Source organism: Mastomys coucha, unplaced genomic scaffold, assembly GCF_008632895.1.
Source record: "Mastomys coucha isolate ucsf_1 unplaced genomic scaffold, UCSF_Mcou_1 pScaffold9, whole genome shotgun sequence".
Classification (NCBI taxonomy): domain Eukaryota; kingdom Metazoa; phylum Chordata; class Mammalia; order Rodentia; family Muridae; genus Mastomys; species Mastomys coucha.
Genome location: NW_022196915.1, coordinates 79,415,098 through 79,440,422, shown reverse-complemented (window position 1 = coordinate 79,440,422; position 25,325 = coordinate 79,415,098). Strand labels below are relative to the sequence as shown.

The window sequence follows — 25,325 nt, the reverse complement described above, 5'->3', positions numbered from 1 at the left end:
TTTGATATGTGCTTTGTTTTTATTTTTAACTTGGTTATCAAAAATTAAATGCTTATGCTTTTTTTTTTAAAAAAAAAAGTATCTTTAGTCACAAACATGAGATTCTCCCAAATTAAAAGTCCCAATTTAAAGCTATCATATTCTACTACAGTGTAAGAAACACAAGGTTTAAAATAAATGCCCTTTATTCTTCCTCCAAGTTAGCGAAAATCAACCATGCCTTAAGACATCCTCAGATAACCTTTATAGACCACTCAGGGGGCAGAATTTGTTGTTAAACTAACAGCGTTTTATTTCAAACTTTATTCAGGCACCTATTTGGCACAGGTGCGGCCAAACCTTCCTAACTTACTGGTTTTTAAAGAGTGAGGCTTTGAGGGAATATGACAGGAATCAGGATGACCCTTCCCGAAGTATCCCATCCAGCCCTGGTATAAAAACGAGAAACAAAACTGTGAGGATGTGCGACAGAGATGAAGTCAGGGACACGCCTGGCAGGGCCATGAGTCCAGCGGAAGGTGTAGAGGGGCAAGGAGCTTTTGCAGCTTGGCTAACAGCTGCTTGGGATTCCTTCCAGGCAGTCGGAAACAAAGTTCGCACTTAGGTGAGCTGACAGCAGGCTGGGATGCAGCCTCGGTTCCAGAGAGCTAGGTTTTCCGGGTTCCCGGCGAGGCTAAGGCAGGACAGAGGCTGCCACGACCAGGCGCCGCAGCTCGATCAGATCCCAGGAAAGCAGACTTCTTGCACAGCAAACTGTCGGTGTCTGCGCCCAGGGACCCAGCTACTTCGTTCCTTTTTCCCCCAGGCACTTTCGGTGACCCTGCACGCAGTAAAAGCCCAGATTAATTTTCTTTCCATTTTCCACTGAGACTCAAATATCTACTGCCCTATCTTTAGCTCTCCGCCCTCCTCGCCCTTTCCTTCGGATGTCCCTGCCAGCAAATGCCTCAATTTGCAGCACCCGGCACAGAGCCGGTTTAATGGTTTAATGCGCTTCAGGATTTGCTGGCCAAAACTCCTCACTGAGGGGTGGCTGCGAGTCTCAGCCTTCTCTGCAATTTAGCCCTTTCCACTTTGCAGACAGAAATGCATCGAGAAAAGAGCGGCCTCAATGACCCTCACCACCCGGGGGCGAAGAATCTAGGTTCCACGGTTTCGCTCGGGTGCAACCGCACTGCCCTGGCTCCGACGCCGCAAGCTCGGTGAGAGCTCGAGAGCTCTCAAGCCACCCTGGGTGCTGGTCCCTGCCGGGCATGCTCAGTGCGCGTCCTGAAAACAGCTCTCCCGGGACCGGGATCGCTTCTCCAGGTTTTCGCCGCTGCCGAGGGGCGCTGGGGTGGGGGAGGCTGGAGACAGTCAGCGCCTTGTTCCGCGCCCCCTCCCGCAGCCCTCTGCAGCCTCCCGCACTGCAAGATGCTGGCCAATCAGGACACGGGGGTGGGGCCTCGGCCGACACGCCCTCCCTCTGGGCTTATTGAGAGTTATATCAAGAAATTCAGTTCAGAGAGAGGAGAGAGAGGAGAGGGAGAAGAAGAGGGGGGCAGAAGAGAAGGGAAAAACGAAGAGTACGCGAGGTAGGAAGGAGAGCCTCAGTCTCGGAAGCGCGAAAGAGCCCACGGATTAAGAATTTGCCGGGCAACTGGCACCCCGGGAAAACATCCAGAAAATCACCATCACCCAACTCTGACGTTTCCTACCAGAAGTTAGATACTTCAGCAGTATTGCCATCGGATGCAAATGGTAGGCTGGATGCGGTGGGATACACTCCCGAGCTGAGGGAGTGCAATTGGATGTGGTGTGCGTTAAATACCAGAAGAGCCCAGACCCAGTGGGTAAAAGCGAGGAAATGTGGAGAGAATGACTAACGACAAATCTGTGAATTTGTTCTCGGGAGTTGCTAATTTGCCAGCCCGAAGCCACACATTTTACAAGGAGGAAACGTTTTGCTGCTTCTGAATTCTCCCCAAACTGGTGCTACCAGCTGCATGGCTTTCTATGTGTTGGAACAAATCCTTCTTAACTGCAGCCTACCGGGAAAGGGGCAAGGTTGAAGCCAACTAACGTAAGTGTAAAGTTTCGCATTAACAATTCGAAATGCCGTCTTTAGTTGTGTCCTCGGTGTAGAAGAGAGGTGTTTGGGATTGGGTAGCTGGCTGGGGCAGAGCTCACCTACTGGGCTGTATCTGCAACCCCACCTGCTCCACTCAGCTGGAACTAATCGCGGGCATCAGCTACTGTGTAGCCTAATGCAGATAAGCTTAGAGCCTGGGAACTGACCAGTCTTAGTCCGGTGGGTAGCTGCCTGGAGCCTTGCACCCACTGAAACTGCAGTTAGAGGGGCATCTGAGCGGAAGTTCTTTTACGTGTGTTACCGGGTTGCGGCATTTATGTGTAGAGAATGTTACTAATATTCTAATGAGACACCGGATTAAGAAACTGCATTTTTTGTTCTTTTATGCACAGTAGAAAAATATCGTGATGTTACATAGGAATGTTGGCTGTGTGTTTTACTTCCACCCCAGCACGCTGGTCCACCTCTGTGATAAGCAATTGTCTATTAGGATAGGTTTTTTAAAAAGTTTTAATGTGTTTATTTATCTCAACGGGGGCAATGTGGAAATATGGAGAAAGGAGAGTAGGCTCTGAATAAGAAATGTCAAGTCTTGGTTTTGTGCTTTGAGGCAATGAGAATACATAGTGGCCAGTGACTACTGCTGTTGCTGCTGCTGCAGCAGCATGTCCGAATGCTCATTTCCCAGGAAGGTTGGATTATGATACAGTTGAAGAACTGGGAGAAAGGAAAAGCAGTCATTTGAGAGGAGGAGATGACTCAGTGTGGCAGGGAAGCAAACACATCATATCTAACATGTGACAAAGCAGTTGGCAGGAATCATAGCTAAATACTTAAGGTCTTTCAATTCCGTCTCAAACAACTAGGAGAGATGGGCTAGAGACAAGGAGGAGGGGATTAAACGGGGAGGGGGAGCAGAACAAGAATGCATGCTTTGAATTAAACAGTGTTATAAAAAAAAAAAAACAGTGTGGGGGTGGGGGAATCCAGGTAAAAATAGCTGCTGCTGTCCTTAATTCAAAAGTAGATGAATTTCATTTTCTCTGGGCAAATGCAACAAGCAGGGGAGATTTGGTGATGTGGCCACAGAGTTAACTTGCAAACTGTGGCAGAGCAATCTGCCATGTTTACTAACATGCAGGGAGAGTGTGCTTCGATGTTTTGGTGACTGTGTTTTCATTTACTGAAGAATAATATTGTCTGTACGATTGTGTTGACAGTGGCTGTCTCCACATAAGAGATGCGATGTAATGCCTCCTCCTCCTCCTCCTCCTCCAGTCCATGCACACTTCCTCTTGCAATTCGTGCATCACTCCTCAGTGGGAACCTTTAAACTCTAAAATCCAGGAAAAGAAAATAAAGACATTATCATGGACCTGAGGGATTTTTACCTGTTGGCTGCTCTGATTGCCTGTTTAAGGCTGGATTCTGCAATAGCCCAAGAACTTATTTACACTATTAGAGAGGAATTGCCTGAAAATGTGCCCATAGGAAATATACCAAAGGATCTGAATATCTCTCACATCAACGCTGCCACAGGGACCAGTGCCAGCCTTGTCTACAGACTGGTTTCTAAAGCTGGGGATGCCCCTCTGGTGAGAGTATCCAGTAGCACTGGGGAGATTTTCACAACCTCCAACAGAATAGACAGAGAGAAACTCTGTGCCGGAGCTTCTTATGCTGAGGAGAATGAGTGCTTCTTTGAACTTGAGGTGGTGATCCTCCCCAATGACTTTTTCAGGCTGATCAAAATCAAGATCATTGTCAAGGATACCAATGATAATGCCCCCATGTTTCCATCTCCTGTCATCAATATTTCCATCCCAGAGAACACTTTGATCAACAGCCGCTTTCCAATCCCATCAGCCACAGATCCTGACACAGGCTTCAATGGGGTACAGCATTATGAGTTGCTAAATGGACAGAGTGTTTTTGGACTGGATATAGTGGAAACTCCAGAGGGAGAAAAGTGGCCGCAATTGATTGTTCAGCAGAACTTGGATAGAGAACAAAAAGATACCTATGTGATGAAAATCAAAGTGGAGGATGGGGGCACGCCACAGAAATCCAGCACAGCCATACTCCAGGTCACAGTAAGTGATGTCAATGACAACAGGCCAGTGTTTAAAGAGGGTCAAGTAGAAGTGCATATTCCAGAGAATGCTCCTGTGGGGACCTCTGTAATTCAGCTCCATGCTACTGATGCAGACATAGGCAGTAATGCTGAAATCCGGTACATTTTTGGTGCCCAGGTCGCCCCTGCAACCAAAAGACTCTTTGCTTTAAATAACACAACTGGGCTGATAACAGTTCAGAGGTCCTTAGATAGGGAAGAGACAGCCATTCACAAAGTGACAGTGCTGGCTAGTGACGGCAGCTCCACTCCTGCCAGAGCCACCGTTACCATCAATGTCACAGATGTAAATGATAATCCTCCAAACATAGACCTCAGGTACATCATAAGTCCCATCAATGGCACGGTGTATCTCTCTGAGAAAGATCCAGTCAATACAAAGATTGCCCTAATTACAGTTTCAGATAAGGACACGGATGTGAATGGCAAAGTGATCTGTTTTATTGAAAGAGAGGTCCCATTTCATCTGAAGGCAGTATATGACAACCAGTATCTGCTAGAGACCTCTTCTCTGCTGGACTATGAGGGCACCAAAGAATTCAGCTTTAAAATCGTTGCCTCTGATTCTGGGAAGCCCAGTTTGAATCAGACTGCCTTGGTAAGGGTTAAGCTTGAGGATGAAAATGACAACCCACCAATTTTCAACCAGCCTGTAATTGAGCTGTCAGTTTCCGAAAACAACCGACGTGGGTTATACTTAACAACTATTAGTGCTACAGATGAAGACAGTGGGAAAAATGCAGACATTGTTTATCAGCTTGGACCGAATGCCTCCTTCTTTGATCTGGACAGAAAGACAGGAGTTTTGACAGCCTCTAGAGTCTTTAACAGGGAGGAACAAGAGCGGTTCATTTTTACAGTGACTGCCAGGGACAATGGGACCCCTCCCCTCCAGAGCCAAGCAGCAGTGATAGTTACTGTTCTGGATGAGAATGACAATAGCCCCAAGTTTACTCATAATCATTTTCAGTTTTTTGTGTCTGAGAATCTGCCAAAGTATAGTACTGTGGGGGTAATCACAGTCACAGATGAAGATGCTGGAGAGAATAAAGCTGTGACTCTCTCTATTCTCAATGACAATGAAAATTTTGTGTTGGATCCCTACTCGGGAGTCATAAAGTCCAATGTCTCCTTTGATAGAGAGCAGCAGAGTTCCTACACGTTTGATGTCAAAGCCACTGATGGAGGACAGCCACCACGGTCCTCTACTGCAAAAGTAACTATCAATGTCATGGATGTCAATGACAATAGTCCAGTTGTCATTTCTCCACCATCCAACACCTCCTTTAAGTTGGTGCCCCTCTCGGCCATTCCTGGTTCTGTGGTTGCTGAAGTGTTTGCAGTAGATATTGACACTGGAATGAATGCAGAACTTAAGTATACTATAGTGAGCGGGAACAACAAAGGATTATTTCGAATTGATCCAGTAACGGGCAATATCACCTTAGAAGAGAAGCCAGCACCTACTGACGTGGGGCTGCACCGTCTTGTGGTCAACATCAGTGACCTGGGGTACCCTAAGGCTTTGCACACTCTTGTGCTGGTATTTCTTTACGTGAACGACACTGCTGGAAACACCTCATATATATATGACCTGATCCGTAGGACTATGGAGACCCCACTGGACAGGAACATAGGTGACAGTGGTCAACCTTATCAGAACGAGGACTATCTCACCATCATGATTGCCATCGTTGCCGGGGCCATGGTGGTCATCGTTGTGATCTTCGTCACGGTGCTGGTGCGCTGTCGCCATGCATCGAGGTTCAAGGCCGCTCAGAGGAGCAAACAAGGTGCTGAATGGATGTCCCCAAACCAGGAGAATAAACAAAACAAGAAAAAGAAACGGAAGAAAAGAAAGTCGCCCAAGAGTTCTCTTTTGAACTTTGTGACTATCGAAGAGTCCAAACCCGACGATGCCGTTCATGAACCTATCAATGGGACCATCAGCCTGCCTGTTGAGCCGGAGGAACAAAGCATAGGAAGATTTGACTGGGGCCCAGCCCCTCCAACAACCTTCAAGCCTAACAGCCCTGACCTGGCCAAGCACTACAAATCTGCCTCTCCACAGCCTGCTTTCCATCTCAAACCTGACACTCCAGTCTCGGTGAAAAAGCACCATGTCATTCAAGAGCTCCCTTTGGACAACACCTTTGTTGGGGGCTGCGACACCCTTTCCAAACGCTCCTCCACTAGTTCAGATCACTTCAGTGCCTCAGAGTGCAGCTCCCAAGGAGGCTTCAAGACAAAGGGCCCCTTACACACCAGACAGGTAAACGAGCACTTTTACTGGTCTATAAGTACTGCATACAAGTGCCCAGTCAACCAGTATTAACGTGCCAGTGTGTGTATTGTTTTGGTCTAACTTTAGCTTAGTTATAAGAAGGAAAGAAAAAAAAAAAAACTTGACCCCTTTTTTTAAATTCCTCTGGGGCTCAGTCAAGAATTTTTAGAACAGCTTTGAAAATTCTGAGTTCTGAGAATTATTTAACCTCCCAGTTTCCTTCAAATGGCAAAAGATGAAAAGAGGAAATTATTTCAAAATGTCCCGAGATAATGTTTGCTCAAGAAGAAAACCCATCCTGATTTGCCCAGTTCTGCTCCTGGGGCTTCCAAATTACTGACTTCAAGATTTTCATGTTACCTTTTGATCTAAAAAGTCACCTTCAAGTATCAAGTTTAAATGGCATTTGAAGGTCCGACACCACTCATGCCGGAGCTGTGCTCGCTAAAGGGGTTAAGTTTTTTTTTTTATATATATATATATATACACTGAAAAAAAGAGAGTAGGATATTAAATGTACATCAGCTGTGAAGCACATGATTATTGATTGATTGCATCTAAGCCATATAGAAAGTCTACCCCTTGATTTCAAGTTATTTTAATGTAATATAGTAGGCTGGATCTTTCTTAGAATGATTTTCAGTGTCCATCATGGTCCTATATGAAAAGAAAAGAAAAAAAAAGAATGCTTTCTCTCTAATATTACTAATTTATACAGAAAAGAAGGATTCCATTGTAAATACTTTCTCATCTTAGTAATGCATAAGTGATCTGTCATAACTCATTTTAAACTGTGAACGATGCCATATGAAGAGGGATTAAGTGGCTGAGAAACTCATATTTCAACCAAATCCAGAATTAGTTTTTCTTAGGTCTAATAATTCCTCGTTAATAAAGATTTAAATGCAGCGCTGTCTAATTTATTTCTTTGGTGCTTGTCTGTTGCCACAAAATTTGAATGTCGATAATAGCCTGTAGATGGCACTAGGGTATCATGTCCCCTGTGCTGGCCAAGTGCCAATCCCACAGTAGCTAGGAGGAGGGGGGAGGGAAGGATCAAGCTGGTAGGACAGCCAAAGATACCTTTTATTTAATGATAGTTCCTCTGGAGCAACTAGCATTTGAGTTCATTTGCTTGCTCTTTAGTGAGTTGCTCTCAGCACATCAAGTTTCTAGGATTTTGGAAGCCACACTCTTATGTTGTGAGTCTGTCTCTGCTGGTGGCCGGTCCACCACCTTGCTAACCAGTTAAAAAACATGAATCTCAGAAAAAAAAAAAAATGGGTAAAGCAAAATTCACAGAATTGTCTTGGTGAGTCTTTGGGAAATCAAAAAGGCTTCTTTTTTTGTTGTTGTTCTGTTTTGTTCTCTGAAGTTGTGATAGAGTAGTGTAGCTTACAGAAACCATTTCCCCTTTTACATTCAGTAGCTGCTCTGTAATGACTTTGAGGCTTCATGACAATAAGATGTAAATATGATTTGATCAGTCAGTCCCACAGGTATGCTAAGAATGTTAAGTATAATTCTTCTTCTTATGAATGTAAGATCTCCATTTGAACCATTAAATCCATGGAGCATGGTTGAGAAATGTCCGAGTAAAGGTGAGATACACAAGATGAAAGAACCTGAAAGAACAAAATACTTTTGAAGCCCTAGAGGAATCTTTTAGTTGGAAGTGGAAGCCAGAGGGACAGCTCAGTTTCAGGCTAATCTTATCAGCGTTTGAGAAGAGAGTGGTTTTAAGATTTGCAAATTGTCCAAACATAAACAAGATTTTTTAAAAGTTGTTTAATAGTTTATTTATGGCAAGAAAGATAACCAATGAAACTAAGTGGACTTAGTTAGGCAGTTTTTATCTCAATGAAGAATGATATGGTGGGCTTTATATCATTTCTTGAAAAGAACTAGTGTAAACAGAAGTGTTTTCTGTGAGAAATGAAATTGGTTTCCCAAGGAGAGTTACCTGTCTACCTTCCCATATGATCAACCTTTTCACCTCAGTGTGTAGGAATTGCCAGCAAATCACAGGCCAAAATCTTCTGATTGTTTTCCACAGTTATTGAACTTAAATGACACAAGAACACAAAAGCTAGTCAGATGTGTTTCAGCAGAGTCTTTGAACGCGTCTTCTGATGAAGCTTGGTTTGTCATAAAGCATTTGTTTATATATGACATAATCTCGCTGACAGGATGCAGAGCAGCTCACAAGCTGAAACTATGGTATGTTTCAGACATACTTGTGGACCATGAGGCATTTTGTAGCTTTCTTGTACACATTCTAAGGTTGAAAGGTACTTGTAATTCCCATGATAAATAGCTATTGAAATGGTAATGTTTATATCTTTTAGAAGCTTTCATAATAAAAACTAAAAATGTATTAGTCACATAGGAGGAAATAAATCTTGGAAATCATTAGAGGGATCAGTGGACAGTGGCATAGACACAATGTTGGGGCAAAAGCATGTTTTCTATAAATTAAAGACAAATTATATATATAGCTTTTAAAAATTGAATTTACTGAATTCTATGATAACTCTCGAAGATGTTTTTTTTAAACAAGAACAAATAGGTGGATTGTTTTTACTTGTTTAATGCCTCTGTTTCAACTAGCAGCCCTTATACAGACTGTAATTTACAACACTGAAAATGTAAATTTTTATTACTACAAATTTTATCACACAAATGTATAGTCTAATACATGATATGTGAAGATTTTTTAGTAAAGTGGGCATGACTGCCGCAAATGGACTCCTTTAGATGGTGTGGTGCTTGTTGCAGTGTGCAAAGTAGAAGAATCTCAAATAAAAGGTTACCAAATTTAAGAGCCACTACTTTGTAAGTCCTGCCTTTAACAGGACTCCTTTGAGTAAAAGGTTATTTAAGTACCACTACTTTATATTGTCTTCATGAAAATGCACCATCTTGTTCCTACATCCTGAGCTGGTCAGTGGGGCAGGGACTCCTAGTTTGTCTGACACTTTTTCTTTTCCTGTGTGTTTGCATGTAATGCATGAGGCAATTATAACTTAGATCCCTGTATTGACTATATCTTACTAAGCTGTTTTAAATTTCACTATAACAATTCTATCCTTTATTCTACCACCATTTTTTTTTTTCAAAAAGTACTTCGCTAGTGTCCTCTACATAGTTTTAAGCAAAGAATCATGTAAGGATCAAAGCAAACTTCACTGCTGTAGATTGAAATGATGTCAACACTCTAAATCCCAACTGGTTACTTCACAATCAAGTTGCTTTCTGTTTTTGCCTGAAAGAAGAGAGAAAGCTATCCTGGATATACTGGGGTTTAAAAATAAAAAAAAATTTTCAAAGGTAGTATGTCTGAAAATCAATAGAGTCTCTCTTGAAACAGGGTTTGGGATTTATCTAGACTAGTTCTGGGGCACAGGTACTGGGTCAGACCTAGAAAAGTTCCTAGCTAACAATTTCTATGTGAGGATGCATTCTGCTCATGGACAGACCATTCTTTGAGACTCAGCATTGGTGAGTTAGAGCAAGGCATGCTCCCCTTTTCTTTTCATAGTATCCTATCCAGCAGACCTGTTTTTGCACATCTCCACTTTGCCCACTTATTGACAGCTGTTTTATTGTAGCTGGAGGCTTTACAGTAAGCTGGTTATTGCTGTTTCCCAACTTGGTTGACAGCGTCTGGGGAATTAATTTTCTTGATCCCATGTGGTTTGTTTTCTCCAGCAGGAGGGTGGGGGGATAAATGAAAATGTTCAGATAAAGAACAGTGATCTATTTGCATTTGACAAGTTCTTTAAGTAATCAAACAATCTATAAAAGGGCTCCACCAGAATTTGGTTCTGAGTGAACAGCCATATTTAATTTTCTAAATGAAATGCTCATTTCAGAGCTTAAACATCCTGACATTAACGTTTTATGCTTTAAAGTATTTGCTCAGATGCACACTTATGTATAGATTGAAGAATTTATACATTGGAAATGTGTAGACAAGCTGTACTCAAGCGGATGTGTGTGTTTTTACAGCCGCAAAGGGAATTGCTTCTGTTCCTGATCACTTAGAGATACTATATTACATTTATGATTACTTTTCATTTTTGACTAATCTACCACAATCGGTACTGCAATGTTATTATAACATGTGGAACACATAAGGCAGTCACAGAGGTGATATTTAGAACTGTCAGAAAAACAAAACTGCAAATGAAAGTGAAGGGGGGAAAGGCAGTCTAAACGTGAGGCCTGCAAAAACGTAAGCATGTTTTCATCTACTGAATTTTAGATACACAAGCAGACTTGACTGTGCATTATACATCATGGAAAATTTGCCCCTACTTCAAAATCAAGCAGTTTTGAAAACTGTGAATTTTAGTGTTTTCACCTCTCTCTTGATGTCTTCTCTTGGTGTGATGTGGTGTGGTCCAAAGTTAGAAAGTAAAAAATAACCCCTTGGAGACTGATTTAGGCTACAGAGGTAAAGATGAGTTAGTTGGTCACTCATTTTGGCAACCTCTTCTCTTGAACTTTTAACTGGGACATTTGATGTTTTGGTTTGTTTTCCCATTTCATAGTTCTATGAGGTCCCTTATAAATTGTATCATTAATTTCTAATCATATTAAGGAAAATAGATTTTTAAAAAAGTTTCCATTATATTAAACAGCCTTTTTAGGGTACAATTATGTACACACTATTTATAAACATTCAGGGAATTTCTATACTTAAAATGTTCTGATAACTACCCAAACTGTGCTTTCTCATCTCTCCTGGATCTGACCAAACACGCCAGCATTGGGAAAGAACAGGTGTTGGCTCATTTAAGTGACCTTGCGAGTCTATAGATACAGTGCAAGGGAAATCACTGGCCTAGAGTACACAATGCTCAGATCCTGGCATAGAAAATAAAAACCCACCTTGGAAATGATATAGTCACGATAATATTCCATTTTATTTTTACATATGAACACCTTCATTATTTAATTGCAGGCTATAATTTTCTTGTTAGCGTGGCATAAATTAAAGACATAAAATAGAAAACTGAGTTCAAATGAAAGAACTCAGACTTACAATGGAATTTCTTTACAATCCATTGTAACTCACATCAAATCAGTGAATGCCAGCCCAAATATTGCAACTGGCAATTTCATGTGTTATTTTTCAGGAACATTATTTTAAAGTGTAAGAGATGAGAGTAGGCTCTTAAGATGCTATTTCCGTATAAGTTCATTTTCAGCAATTACTTTTATTCCCTGCTTTATTTATTTTCTAAGTTCTTTGGTTAGAGGATTCTGGATTGCCACCAAGTGTCAAGAGCTTAATCTTGTGGTGTTCCATCTGTCCAAGGCTAAGTGTTTGCACTGCACTGGTCTGCATCTCCTGATTTGATTTTTCTGGTTTGGCTCTGCTAGAGGTAAAGGCTTAGTGTTTGTGTATTTATGAACAAAACAAAGAGAACTCTTCTTTTCTGGACTGTTTAATGCTTGTCCTTCAAATCCTTGAGGCATAAGCCTTTCTGCATGTCGTCTTGCATTTCCACGAGGTAGGATAGAATTATAAGCTGCCTTCTTAATGCTATTAGTTTTTTCACATAGTAGCTTACATGGTAGCTTATTTGACAACTAAGAATTATAGATTGTGGATATTCTTATTTCTTAATATTCATTTTCAAATAATACTCTTTCTGTATTCCTATACATTGTAGCCCTTTAATTCGTCTCAGATTTGTTAGTTAAGAATTGGGACTGCAAATTAGGAAAGGAAGACTACTACAATACAAATACATGGATCACAAAGTCAGAGTATTTAAGCAGTAATGCTAGTAACTTGAAGACTTTTAAGAAGTACATATACTATAGAAGTAAATTATAGATATAATATAGAAACATAATCCCCTCACGTATATGAGGAGATACATATACTCCAGTGTTTAAAATATTATCAGTTGTTAGTTCAGGTAACTGCTAAAACTGTCAAACATTTCATTTGGAAAGGAACACATGCCTTTTTGCCTTTGTTTGATACAACCCAATTGGGCTGTCAGTCTTCAGAAACATAGAACTTGAAAGATACATTACTGTGATTGACATTTTACTTTCTATTTACATTCCTTCTTTCCATAAGCCAAGATTCATTAAAATTTGAGCTTCTTATGTGAGTTAAACAACTGTTTTTTTTTTAAAATAGTAGTGTTATAACTGAAAGTAGGTAAAAGCTTAATTTTTAATTTTTAATTTTCACACTTATAATCAGTGTGCTTCCTATGATAAGAGTAGAGGCAGAATTAGTAGAGTTTTCAAGGGTATAACACATAATTCAAAAGAAGCCAAATCCTGCGACCTGCATTAGAGATCTATTTTTACATGTATATCCAGTAAGACCTGTGAAAATATTTTCTGGTCATCTTCAGCAGTAGTTATACCAGCATGTGTTGCTTTGTAAATGGTGAGCACGGTAGAAGCTGATTGTAAACTAGGCAGGACCATAAAGCACATCTCACTGGTTCTTCTTTTTCATTCCATATAAATTATTCGAGCATATGTGAGGAAAGAGATGTGATACCTGTCCTTGACTAGACATCATTACATAGAATTTCACCAGGTATATTAATGTGTGTAGGCTTTTAATTATATTAGCTATAGGAAAGAATGGCAATGTTGTCAATTTTTCTTGCTTCTCAATTTTTTTGCTACCTTTGATTTAATATCCTTCCATAGTTTTTGCTATCGTATCATCTTTGCATTTTAGTAATATGCGGCTTTCCTGCTGTCCAGTTCCAAGCTTTTTCAATCTCTCAGCAGCTGATTAAGAGCACCAAGGAAGTAAGAGTGGCATGGTCTTTGGCTCTTTAAGCTTCCACTGCAATGATATGAAGAGTTGTTACTGAGCGGCAATTTGCACATGTCTCCCCACCTGCCACTTACTTGGCCTTATTTTTTTTCTTCCTAATCTTCAGCATTCATCCTAAGAGTATTTATTTTAGATGGAAATAAGCATGCCAGTGGTAGAAGTTTGGGATTCACCTCCAGATGAGTGCCATCCGAGACCAGGAAGCCTCAACACATTTTGCGTAGATCTCTATGAACACAGTGAACCCTTCATAAGCTCTTAGATTGGAGGAAATCAGTGTTGAAAATTAAGTGGGGTTTTAAAGATTTGCAAAGTAGAGAGCTTTGTATAATGCTGGAATTGCAGGTACCTATTAAATATAAAGTAAAGGCTTTGTAATACAACCAGCTAACACGTTTCCCTCCACATTAGAGTGATTTATAGCCTAGGGAATTAGATTTGCCCATTTTTTTTTTTCAAATGCAGACACATTGGATATATTCAAAGGAATGAGAATCTCAGACAAGCCCTAGAATGGGCAGGTTTCCTCTTTGATGTTTCTGATTCTGAAGAACAGATGATCCAGGAGTGCTGGCATTTTTTTTGGAGGTACCTCTGATGCTCCTGATTTGCGCCTTCACCTCTCCTACAAAAGCACTCTCAAATTTGTGAATAGAATCTTCTCTGGCTGAATTAAAAATGAAAGTGCTAGATATCTCTAATCATTTATCAATCAATCTGCAGAATTCCTTTCTGCCTCATTTTCAAATATTGTACCTTTATCCCATAGCTTTTTTAGTGCAGGCATGTATAGATTTTATTATATTTATCTCTATGACAGTGTTGAGCAAATGGCTGGCACTTCTCTAACACTTGATGTGGCATATTAGCTTGCTTACATTCAAATTGGTAAAAATGACCATACATACTTCAAATGTTGCAAATATGCTTTTAACTTTTTAATTTTTTTTGTTTCCACGTAAAGCTTTTAATCATGTGTGGCTCATAATTCGAACATGGCATAGTAGCTGGCTCCTTTCCTCACAGATGATTAGTTTGGGAAACAAAAGACTAGCAATCACAATTCAGAGAGTGAATTTTTTTACTTCTTCCCCCATTTCCTCATTAAACAAACATCAATAAAGAGGAAACGGAAGCAGGAGGCATTATGAGATGAAGCTGTGTCTTTCAAAGAAAGAAAATGTCTTCAGCTGACAGTAGTTCTGTAGTAGATCTTCTCTGAGAAAAAAGATACTGGTGCTTTTTTGGATTCCGAGGATACAACCAATCTGGGCCTCTGTGTGATAACAGCTGCATGCTGAGGACCTTCAAATACTCAGCAACACAGGATTCTGCAGGAGGCTGTGTAGATGGTGCAAGTGACAAATGGAGACAAAATGGAGTGTGCTCTGAGATGTGAGCTGATGCCCTCCTGGGTCATATATTCATGTTATTGAACCGATTTCCACATTGGAAGTCCTGAGTGACAATGGCCTTTCCTCTGTATCAGCTGATAATGAATCTGTGCGAGCAACTTTTCTTTGCTCTGTGTCTTATTAGTCACTAGATGGAAGAAATTCATTTTGTGTTGTTTAGCGTAATTTCAGCTTCTTAGTGTCTCAGCTGATTTTTAAATGGTATATATTATTCCTATAGATCTCTTTACCATAAACATGATAAGTATACAAACACACACACACACACACACACACACACGTAAATATCTTGACAGTATACATGAAGTGTCTAATAAACTTCATAACATTCCCTTCCGTTTTTGAAATACTAGACAAACCTTCTATTTTAAGTTAATTTCTCATTCACCACTCTTAAAATTTGCATTTCCTCATTCATGTCTTTCCTAATGAGTAGGAATAATATTTTGTTTTGTTGTACCTAGGTTAAGAATGTTTTGTCTTAGCGTATTCAAATTTCCTAAATAAAAGCTGATAGAGTTTATGTGATAATTGTGTATATTTTTGCCTCAAAATTAAAATAAGTATGAACATTACATTGTAGTACTATAAGATCAATGACAATCTCTATGATGTTTAAGTATGATTTGAAGCCCCTCATTTCAGTCAGTTCTGGCAGTAAGATCTTTTGCAAATACAGTGACAGCAAAATAACTTACTTTCACTGATGGTTTTTAAAATATGCTAATATTTGACAAAAGCATTTTGATACCTGAAATCTCTAGTTTAGACAATTAAATTTTGCTTGAGGTAAGGGTTATTTACTTCTGGGTAGTCCTAGGAGCAATGATCCTCAGGGTTTAAAATTTTCCTGCAGGGACATCTGTTACTGGCAGGACTACGCATCCTCTCCAGTTGACAAAGGCCTACCCCAGGTAAATAGCCAGTATGGTAGAAAGCATAGACCTGGTTTAGTGCCGCATGTCAATGCAGGCAGTCCTCATACTGAAGCATTACTATTTGTAGTATAGTAGTTAAGGAGAACTGTAGTGACTTCTTCAGCGTGTCACTATGACTCACTCACATTTCTTTATCCCTACGGGAACTTTCAGTAGTGATGACTGAAGTGAACTGAATAGACAAGGATCTGAGAGATCTTCTAAGAGTTTTAATTCAAACTTAATACTTGTATCATACTTTTCATTTATAGTTTGTCTACAAAATTGTGTAAGAAGACACATTCTTATGCACTGTTGACATTTTCCTACCATCTAACTACATTTCACTTCCTCAACTTGCTTCCTTCTCTCTTGTATAACACTAGGTGTGTCCGTTACCTTTTATACCAAGGCTTTCAAGATGGGAGGAGTGAGAGGCATAAATCGGAATGAGGGATCCTCTAATTGCATCTCCATAATTGTTTTTCCTCTCTTTTTTTCCTGTTTTCATTGAAGTGACAAAATGTGTAGAAGATCAAACTAAGGCAGAAAGCGAAGGTTTATATTGATTCATAGTCTGAGGGCAGTGTTCATCAGGATAGGAAAGGCATGGATGGCAGCAGGGACATGAAGCAGCTGGTCAGATTACACCTTTAGGCCAGAGGCAGCGATAAATGAATGCTTGTGTCGAGAGTACCATCTATCTTTATTCCTTCTGGGATTCCAATCTTTGCGATTTCCTTAATTTAAAAACACACTCAAAAGTATTTCTCCATGGTGAGTCTAGATTCTAACAGGTTGGTAGTCAGTATTAACTATCACAGTATTTAAATGCAATATGTACTGAGTGTTTTCCTCAAAATATAATGCCCATTGAATTTGTGTTGCTCCATGGTTGAGAAAGACAGGAAAAGATACAGGCAAGGTACCATATAAGTATTCTTAACACACTCATTAGTGAAGTAGAAAATGCACTAGAATCTAACAAGTGCTCTATAAAAGGAAGCAAAATAATAATTGAATAGTGATTAATGCAGTGTCTGGTTACTATATTAATTTTAGAAAGATAAATTTAGTGTCTAATAGAACTCAGAAGATTCTTACATGCCGAAGCTTCAAATGTGCCTTTGAGATGATTTGACCTATTTAATTCATTTTCCAGCTAAGAAATTGGAGACCATAGAAATAATTTGATATTTGTCGTAGCAGAAATGACGATGATCTACTATATGAAAATGTTGTCATTATTAATGCAGCGTTGCATTGCCTAGACAGTAGAAATAGGCCCTTTATTTCTTTGTGCCATGGTTATACATATACTTATTAAGATTTTTGTGAAGTTAAGTTTGCAAACATCAAGCAGCTATGGAGTATGTTCTTCCATCATGCCAGGACTTGCATCTCCTTTGTCTAAGCACAGCAGCTCCTCACTGACAGAGGTACCCAGTTCATTTAATGAATTTTCTTTTAACTTTGCTCATAATTGTTTTATTTTACTGTATTTTTAAAAATAATTTTCTGTAGGTATGACATTGCATTCATTTACTTTTCCTTTAACATCATTTTCATTATTAGAAGTTATCAAAAGTTGATCTGTAACAACATGGAATACAATACATAAAGTGCTTTGCTTTGATCTTAGTTCTCATTATTTTATCTCTGAAATTACTTTCCCTTTTCTCTCTAGTATTTTACCTGTACCTGTTTCAGTTGTCTGCCACATTTAAAATCATCCTGTTCCTCTTAGTAGTTGTTATTAATGTAGTTCTTTGTCTATTACCCATAGGAGCAGCCCCCACCTGGGGATTTTCACCTCTCATATAACTCCTGTTACAAAACAACATATAAAACCAAATCTGTTGCACAGTCAGTACTTAACGCAGCTGGAATCATTTGAAACCTGCTGGTTCTTGCTTCCAATTATTCCATAGACTAGAAAGCATCTCTGTTGAAGTAACAGCTTCCACCTTGTAAGCAAACCAGTTGAAATGTGTACACCTATATGGATCACGTCTCTAGAATTTGACAAATTGGTGAGAGAAGTTGAATATCCAACAGTTCTTACTACCTTTTTATTTTAAAACAATATATTTTGATTGATGAGTAAGTAATCAATGCCTGAGTTTTCAAATTTGCAGTGAGTATGTGGATGACAACATAAATATTATAAAGACACAATAAAAAAATATAGCACAATAGGATTATACCTAAAGATGTCATGTTTAATATACTAGGCTAAAATAATTTCCTTCTCCTTTTTTTTTTTTTTTTTTTTTTTTTTTTTTTTGGAGATAGAGTTTCTCTGTATAGCCCTGGCTGTCCCAGAACTCACTCTGTAGACCAGGCTGGTCTCGAACTCAGAAATCTGCCTGCCTCTACCTCTCAAGTGCTGGGATTAAAGGCATATGCCACTACTGCCTGGCTTAATTTTCTTCTTAAATGGCTAAAAGCATCAAGATGAAATTGAAATTTGTGATTTAAAAGTGAAGTAATGTACAAACTAATTGGTTTGTAACCAGTTAGTTATATTAACCATATAGGAAAATACTATAGCCAAATTTCAATTGATTTCTTGTGACTTTGAATATGAAAATTAAAATTTTAATATCTTACTGCCTTTCACCACACCTAGGTTAAATTTGAATTGATATTTCTTTTAATTCTAATCTCATGTAATCTCCTAAGTGACTTTAAAACAAAACAAAACATAAAAGTAATTAATAACCATTATTGTTGTGTTCAACAAAACTTGTAAACCATGGGAAAATAGTCCAGCTTCATTTAGCCTTCATGTTTCACACTAACATGAGTGTCTATGAACATTATTTCATGCCCCATACCTGATTGGGTTTTCAGTTCTACAGAATGTGGTCTTTTAGTTGTACAATAAAGTCTTTTCAATCCTGCTACATAAAGAACACAGAACTACTCAGTCAAAACGACAACCAATAAGGTATACTATGAATGGTAAATATACTCTAAGGGGTTGGAACCATTGTGTGATTGAAATTTATAGCATGCTCATTGCATTTCTTATCATAGCTATATGGAATATCTATCTATCATCTATCTATCTATCTATCTATCTATCTATCTATCTATCTATCTATCACTTATTTATCATCTATCCATCCATCCGTCTATCTATCTGTCTGTATACCTTCTATATGCAAACTATATACAGCTTTATTGGTATTTCTGTGCTAGCTACAGACAGCTAAATGACAATTAAGTCAGTTCAACTCATGGTGTCCATGTTAATAATATCCACTCGTCATTTGTTAGGGAAGAGTTCCAGCCATTCTGTTTAAATTCCATTCCATATAATGATCAAAAATATAGTCTAGGAATAGGCTCACTTCACTTCTCAGAAAGTGATATAAAATTTTTTGTTTCTTGATACATAGTGGATATAAATCTGACAAGTCAATACGGCTCAGCCTTTTCTTTAGGTTAGTGAACTATATCATGTTTTCATTCATGTATATCAAAACTTATTTCAGAGTAGTATCTCCTAGTCCTTTAGACTCTAAGATTGTTTGTTAGAAGAATTATGAAGATTCACTATATGATCCACTGATACAGACAACATATACACACATACATGTACACACACATATACATCCATACACACATACACATACACACATACACACATACACACATACATATGAACACACATACACACATATACATACAGACACACATACACACACATCCTTTTTGTTTTTTATTTGTTCTGTAATTTTATATATAAGTAGTAAGTCTCAATTGTGTTTCACAAATGGTGTTAGACAATAAGATTTTTTTTTAAATTCATGCCATTTCCTTTGCTTAAACTATTTCAGTGGATTTAATCATGAACTTTCATTATGTAAAAATGAGTATTCTCTTAGTTTTAAATGGTGTTATTTAAAAATATTTTCTAAAATATACTTTCAACACCTTCTGATTTTTATAAAAACTGCTTTAGGAGATATGATCTTTCAAGGGGACAATAAAAATCTAAGATATATTACTCTAATTATAGGTATACTAGTTTTAAATTTATCGTGTAGTTGATTTAGAAAGAAATGGACTCTTTTCTCCCTAAAGCCTACATTCCTTCTACAGGCCAACATGTTGATGAAATATAGTTGCAGATAAGACCTCAGTTTTTTAACTGGATCAGATTACCCCATTTACTGTGTTAGCAGTTACACGAAATCCATTGTATACACTGGAAATGATGAGTAGTGACTCAAGTCAAATCAGACAATGGTTCTAAAAAAGAATGAAGATGCACATTGTAGCAGTATCTTTGCAGGTACTATTTTAAGTCACAGGATTCTATAGAAGGCAGTTCAGCCTTCACTGCTGAAAGAACATACATTTAACATAGACATGGAATATAGACATCAAACTCTGGCTGGTATATATGTTTGGTCTAATTGGCTTTTTTCTCCAGATGGTTGTCATTTGGGCAAGTCCATTTTCTTATGAATATTTATTGCAATATTTTAGGGAATCAGTACAATACCATGAATGTTAAAATGAAGGGGACCTTCATTATATATGTTTTGTTCTACTGTTGAAAACATTCAGAGCCTGGAACTTTGTTTTTCTGTCATCACAGAAGGAAATGTCACAATTGGGTTTTACATTTAGGCAAAGCCTAGAGTTATCTTTAACTCATTCATTTCTAAGACACTAACTTACATAAGGATGCATGTCCTTATGTAAGTAAGCCTTTCCACAATTATAGTATCATGTGAATGGAAATTTTTGCTTTATGAAAAAGAAAAACTACAGGTCCCCACCTGTGCATTCTTGTGCAAATTTATTTGAAAAAACAGAAACCTTCACTGCCAGAAAATGTTCTATTTTAATTGCAATTAGACTTCTCTGATAACCACCAAGCTGGTGCCTAACTCTAAAAGGATCTTTCCAACTGTTCTGTGGCTGCTTAGGCAACTATCACCAAGTAATTACTATAATTAAATGAACTACAAAATTGAAACCTGTTAAAATATTCAGAGCTCAGGAATAAAATGTAAAACACACTTGTTAATTAAATACATTAATTGAAATATAAATAAGAGTTTTTGGAATCATAAATGAATTAGTATGAGCAGTTATATAAAAATTTGTACTTCACTTTTTATTAATATGAAAATAAATATTGAGAGTTTGGTAAACAAATTTAGAACCAATGACCAGGATAGTGTGAATTTAATCAGGGGGTACATCTAACAGAGGTTGGCATGCAAACCACACGTGTGTTCCTCTCTGTTATAGCCTATTTCTAAAAGTAATTAGGCCTACGTCACAATAATCACCAAATTTTCCATTTTTTATATGTTTTCAGGTACTTATTTCTTCTCAGTTACTTCAGTTTCTGTGTTGCTTTAATAAATAAAATTAGCCACTAATAATTATTAAATTCAATACATGTAAATTTATTCCTTCAAAATAATGCTATCTATTAATATATCTACTTGGTTTCAGTCATATGTATTACAATCCACATTTCCTTTACTAAAATTCCACTAGGTACTATGATAATTTGCTTTCTGACTTGAAAATTAGATTAAAAAATTATATAATCAGGCCCATAGTTTTCTATTCTATCATCAAACATTAAACTACGACCTTTAAATGTCTTAAGGAAACATCATTCTTTGGCTTCCTCATGCTACCCAGCATCCATTTGGCCTACTTCTTCCTATTATCAGTTGATAAATGTTCAAATTATTCAAATCTGTGTTAACATGGACCCAAAATGTTCAATCAAGAGTGAATTCCAGAGCTCTCTCTCTGCTGACAGTGACAGAGATGTGCTATTGTCACTGTTATTAGGATTATTCATGGCTCCTTCTCCATATAGAGCAAATCAATGGCTTTATCTTCATGGTGAAATCTTCTTAATTTTTTTTCCATTCTAAACCTAATAGTTTTTTTTCCACCTAAATCACAAATCACAAATTACAAAATGAAAGTGTAGGGCTGTGTGCAATTTAGGTAAGAGACTTATTATGTATATGCAAGGCCTTGCGTTTTATCCCAACAGAGTCAGATACAATTAAATAATGTAAAATCTCAGCAAACAATTGGAGTATACAGTAATAAGTAAAAAATATAATCAATTTAAAATAGAAATGGAACTGTAATAGTTTTTCTTAGTATACTACTTTTATCATCATTTACTTTTCTTTAGGCATGAAGATAAATTTACTATTTTAACAGTTAATTTTGTTATAGTGTATTGACATAAAACTATGTAAAAGATTACTAGCTTTTACATATTTTTGTGTATATAAATATATGTAAAAGATTATTTTGACTGATTAGGTGTAAGTAGAGATCTTAACAGAACTACCAATTAATGTTCACTCATTGAAGTGCAGGCAGCACAGTTCATCTAAAAATATAGAGTGAAACTACAAAATATTAAAATTGTCAATTGATTACTGAAGAAAAATCATGTTTACAATTATAAAGAAGTCTGGCCATGAGCATAATCTTCATTGTGAGATTTTGAGTATAATGGGAGAATTATAGTTCCAGCAAGGCCACATGGTATTTACATTTTAAAAGAACAATTTAAAAGAACATACTATATTCTAAGTTTCCCCATTTATGTTTTTAAAAAGTCACTGAAAAATCCTTCCTTAAAATGTCCACATATTTCCATTTTGGACCAGGAATGACACGCAGACGTGTCAAGCAATCATATAGGAAACATGAATTCAGGGACTGTTCAAAGGGTCTCGTGGATTTTTTTATGGTGTAGTTCCATCAGCATGTCAAGGAGACATGACGCTAAAATCCGGCACTTTGGAGAAAGCGTTGTTGTAAGCTTCAATATTGGGAATCAAATAATTCTTTTAATACATTCCATTTTTGTTAGATTTCAGAACAAAACAATGGATGTCAGTATTTTTCAGAAAAACCCTATAATATAAAGCTTCATTTAAAGTGATATTAAAATAAACTTGGCCTAAAAACCTAATGGGTACCTTTTTGTCTCCAATGACCAATGTCAATTGGAAATAAGGAACATAAATGGAATGGTTCTGGTTATATATATCCAGTGGCTGTCACAAAGCATGGGTCCGGCATTTATTATTGATACCTCAGATCTTTGTTTGGAGAAAGACTTCCATTATGACAAGAATCTCCCATTTTGTAGTGGGGTGGTACATTTTACCTACCTAGTGCTTCCTTCTTTTCCGTATTTTTATTTAGTTTTAGTACATGTCATCATATCAATGACAATATGAGAAATCTCATCGTAGAGTTGAATGATTTATTCAGCATGTGTGACACCTCAATGGTTTTCTCATCCAACACTTGAGAAGATCTATGACTTGAAAGGCAAGTCTTAGATTTATTAAGTATATTTTGTCCACAAAAGAAGACATGCTGTTGCTGCTATTAATACTAAATAACATAAAATGTGTTTTGTTAGGCAATGGCCAAAAACCATCACTGGACTCTATGTACTTATTATGCCTTCTGTGAGTGGCAGGCAGGTAATCATATACTTGTGGATTCCTGACTGCTACAAATACTAAAATCCAACAATTACTTAAAGATACCAATGAAAATGGTGATAAATTATAAATAATACAAAGGTAATACAAAATTAGATTAAGAGAAAAATGTAGGTTTTTGGGAGTTAAATATTACCTTAGCTTTTGGGGGCTCTAATTGCTTGAATAAAATGTAAATAGACTCTGGCAAGATTCGAAGATGGACAGTCAAGTTATAAAATTCTATGAGTTCATGGAGCCTTTGTCAGAGAGAGCCATTCTGGGAACAATGGGGCACAATAGAGCAAATCAGAGCTCTGTGATTAATCAAATCAGTCCTCCATTGTAGAAGTACAAAGAAATGAAGCCATATGATCTCATTTGAAATTGGATGCTGGTGGCCTAATGAACTTGTGTGGACTATGCTTTCCAATATTTTGGCTGAAAAGGAAATAAATTCATTAGGAATTTAGACAAAAGCAACATTGTATAGTCATAATAGAGTTACAGAAGGGTTTCGAAGGGAAAGGCTCACCTTGAAACTATAAATAAATGCTATTAGTATTGTGATATTAAAACCAATTATTGATTATTTTCACATGATTAGTCATGGTTAAAAATTAGGACCTTCTTTTAAACATGTAAAACTAAATTGTCACAATGATCTACAATAATTTCAGCTAAATGCGATCTGACTTCACAGGGAAGTAGAGGGTGTCTGTGTCTCTCACAGAAAGGTTGGTAGTATTATCTTTGAGATTTAAGAAAATCATTGTGCGGTGACATTTTTTTCAGCACCATAGCATGGGCATAGTTAATTTTAACGTGTGTTTATGTATTATTCTTAGCACTTTCACATGTCCTAAGTTGTGAGCTAGAAGCAACTATTTCCATACAGATACTCTTAAAGTTTACTCTAAATTCCAACTGCAGAAAGGTAAATGATGTGACGTAGGGCACAGGGTTAAAAAGTGGGGATAATCTAAGAGTGCATCTCTATCATTCTATTACAGAAACTTCATTTAAAAAGCTAAAAGTGTGGTGCAGCCATAGATATCCTGACACCAACAGTAATGGGGGTGGGGATATCTGAAGTCAGAGTTACCCTTTTCTAGTTTTGCTTTGTACAAGTGACACAGTGATAAAACTCTACCTTTGTCATGGGAAATCCTTTTTCAGTGTACAATGAGAATTCACAAACAGTGCATAGTAAAAGAAGTAATTAGCATGTGTACCTTTAAGCCATAAGATCCTAGTGTGCTATTATTTTTCCCTTCTTCTTTAAAGACTGGAATTTAACAGTGAATTTAAAGCAATTTGTTCATCTTTAAATAGAACAGCATTTGTAACTGTTCTTATTTTAAACAATTCTTCATATCAGGGGAAAGTTCTAGAGGAGATGGAAGGTCAGATTTTAATGATAAAAAATAGGTCTCACTTTGCTACTAGACTGCAATTAGCTATTCTTTTATTTTTTTCACATTTCTTTTTTTTATCTTTTTTCTCCTTTCCTGAATTTGTTATTTTCTACTTTTATTTTTTTTTATTCCAGCCTCATTCTAAGTATGCAAGAAACACCAACCCCTGTTCTCTTCAATAAAAATTTGCCAGCTCACACCACCCTGAGTCTCTCCAAGTCACTCTGTCACACTCCAAAGATGTATCCCCTTGTTCATTTAAACACAATATATTGTAATTTATTTTACTATTTCATAATATTTTTACTTCTTTGTTTCTATTATTTATTGGTTATTTTCTTTATTTCCATTTCAAATGTTATCCCCTTCCCGGTTTACCTTCCACAAACCCCATAGTTCTTAGTCTCTTAGAGCATGTTTTCAAGTTTCATCCTTGAAAACCAAAAATGCTTCTATATATTTCTATAGTACCATATTACCAGCTGCTTAATTCTTCCCTCGCTAAAATTTTAATAACATGTTCTAATTTTTTTCAGTCACACATTGAACTTGTAAGTTCCCTCTGAGACCTATAGCATACTTTCCTAGAAATTAACTAAAATTAGATTGGTTTACAGTTCAATCTTACATTGAGCATTGGGTGTATTCTGATAAAACACTTGAGTGCTAATGCTACAGGGTTAATTGGTGGTAAATTTGAAGGTACAAATAGCATAGTGTGAATCATTTAAACTTTTTTTTTT

At 37.5% G+C, this 25,325-nt stretch overlaps 1 protein-coding gene and 1 long non-coding RNA gene across 5 annotated transcripts in view; one reads left to right on the top strand and one right to left on the bottom strand.

Moving 5' to 3' along the window:
- Positions 1-271: 271 nt before the first annotated feature.
- On the bottom strand, positions 272-1,213 carry LOC116085174. The gene is made up of 2 exons (XR_004116448.1): positions 1,123-1,213; positions 272-820 (listed from the first exon to the last, which is right to left on the bottom strand). It is a non-coding gene; the product is annotated as an uncharacterized LOC116085174 (long non-coding RNA).
- Positions 1,214-1,391: 178 nt separating this feature from the next.
- Pcdh9 (protocadherin 9) overlaps positions 1,392-25,325 on the top strand; it is an 844,187-nt gene continuing 820,253 nt past the window's right edge. Inside the window, exons 1-2 of one of the 4 annotated variants that reach the window (XM_031362240.1) lie at positions 1,392-2,062; positions 3,292-6,477. In XM_031362240.1, coding sequence (XP_031218100.1) covers positions 3,442-6,477 — 3,036 coding nt within the window. In that variant the 5' untranslated portion in view covers positions 1,392-2,062; positions 3,292-3,441. The remainder of the gene's footprint in view (positions 2,063-3,291; positions 6,478-25,325) is intronic. The other 3 variants (XM_031362243.1, XM_031362242.1, XM_031362244.1) reach the window with 3 other exon arrangements.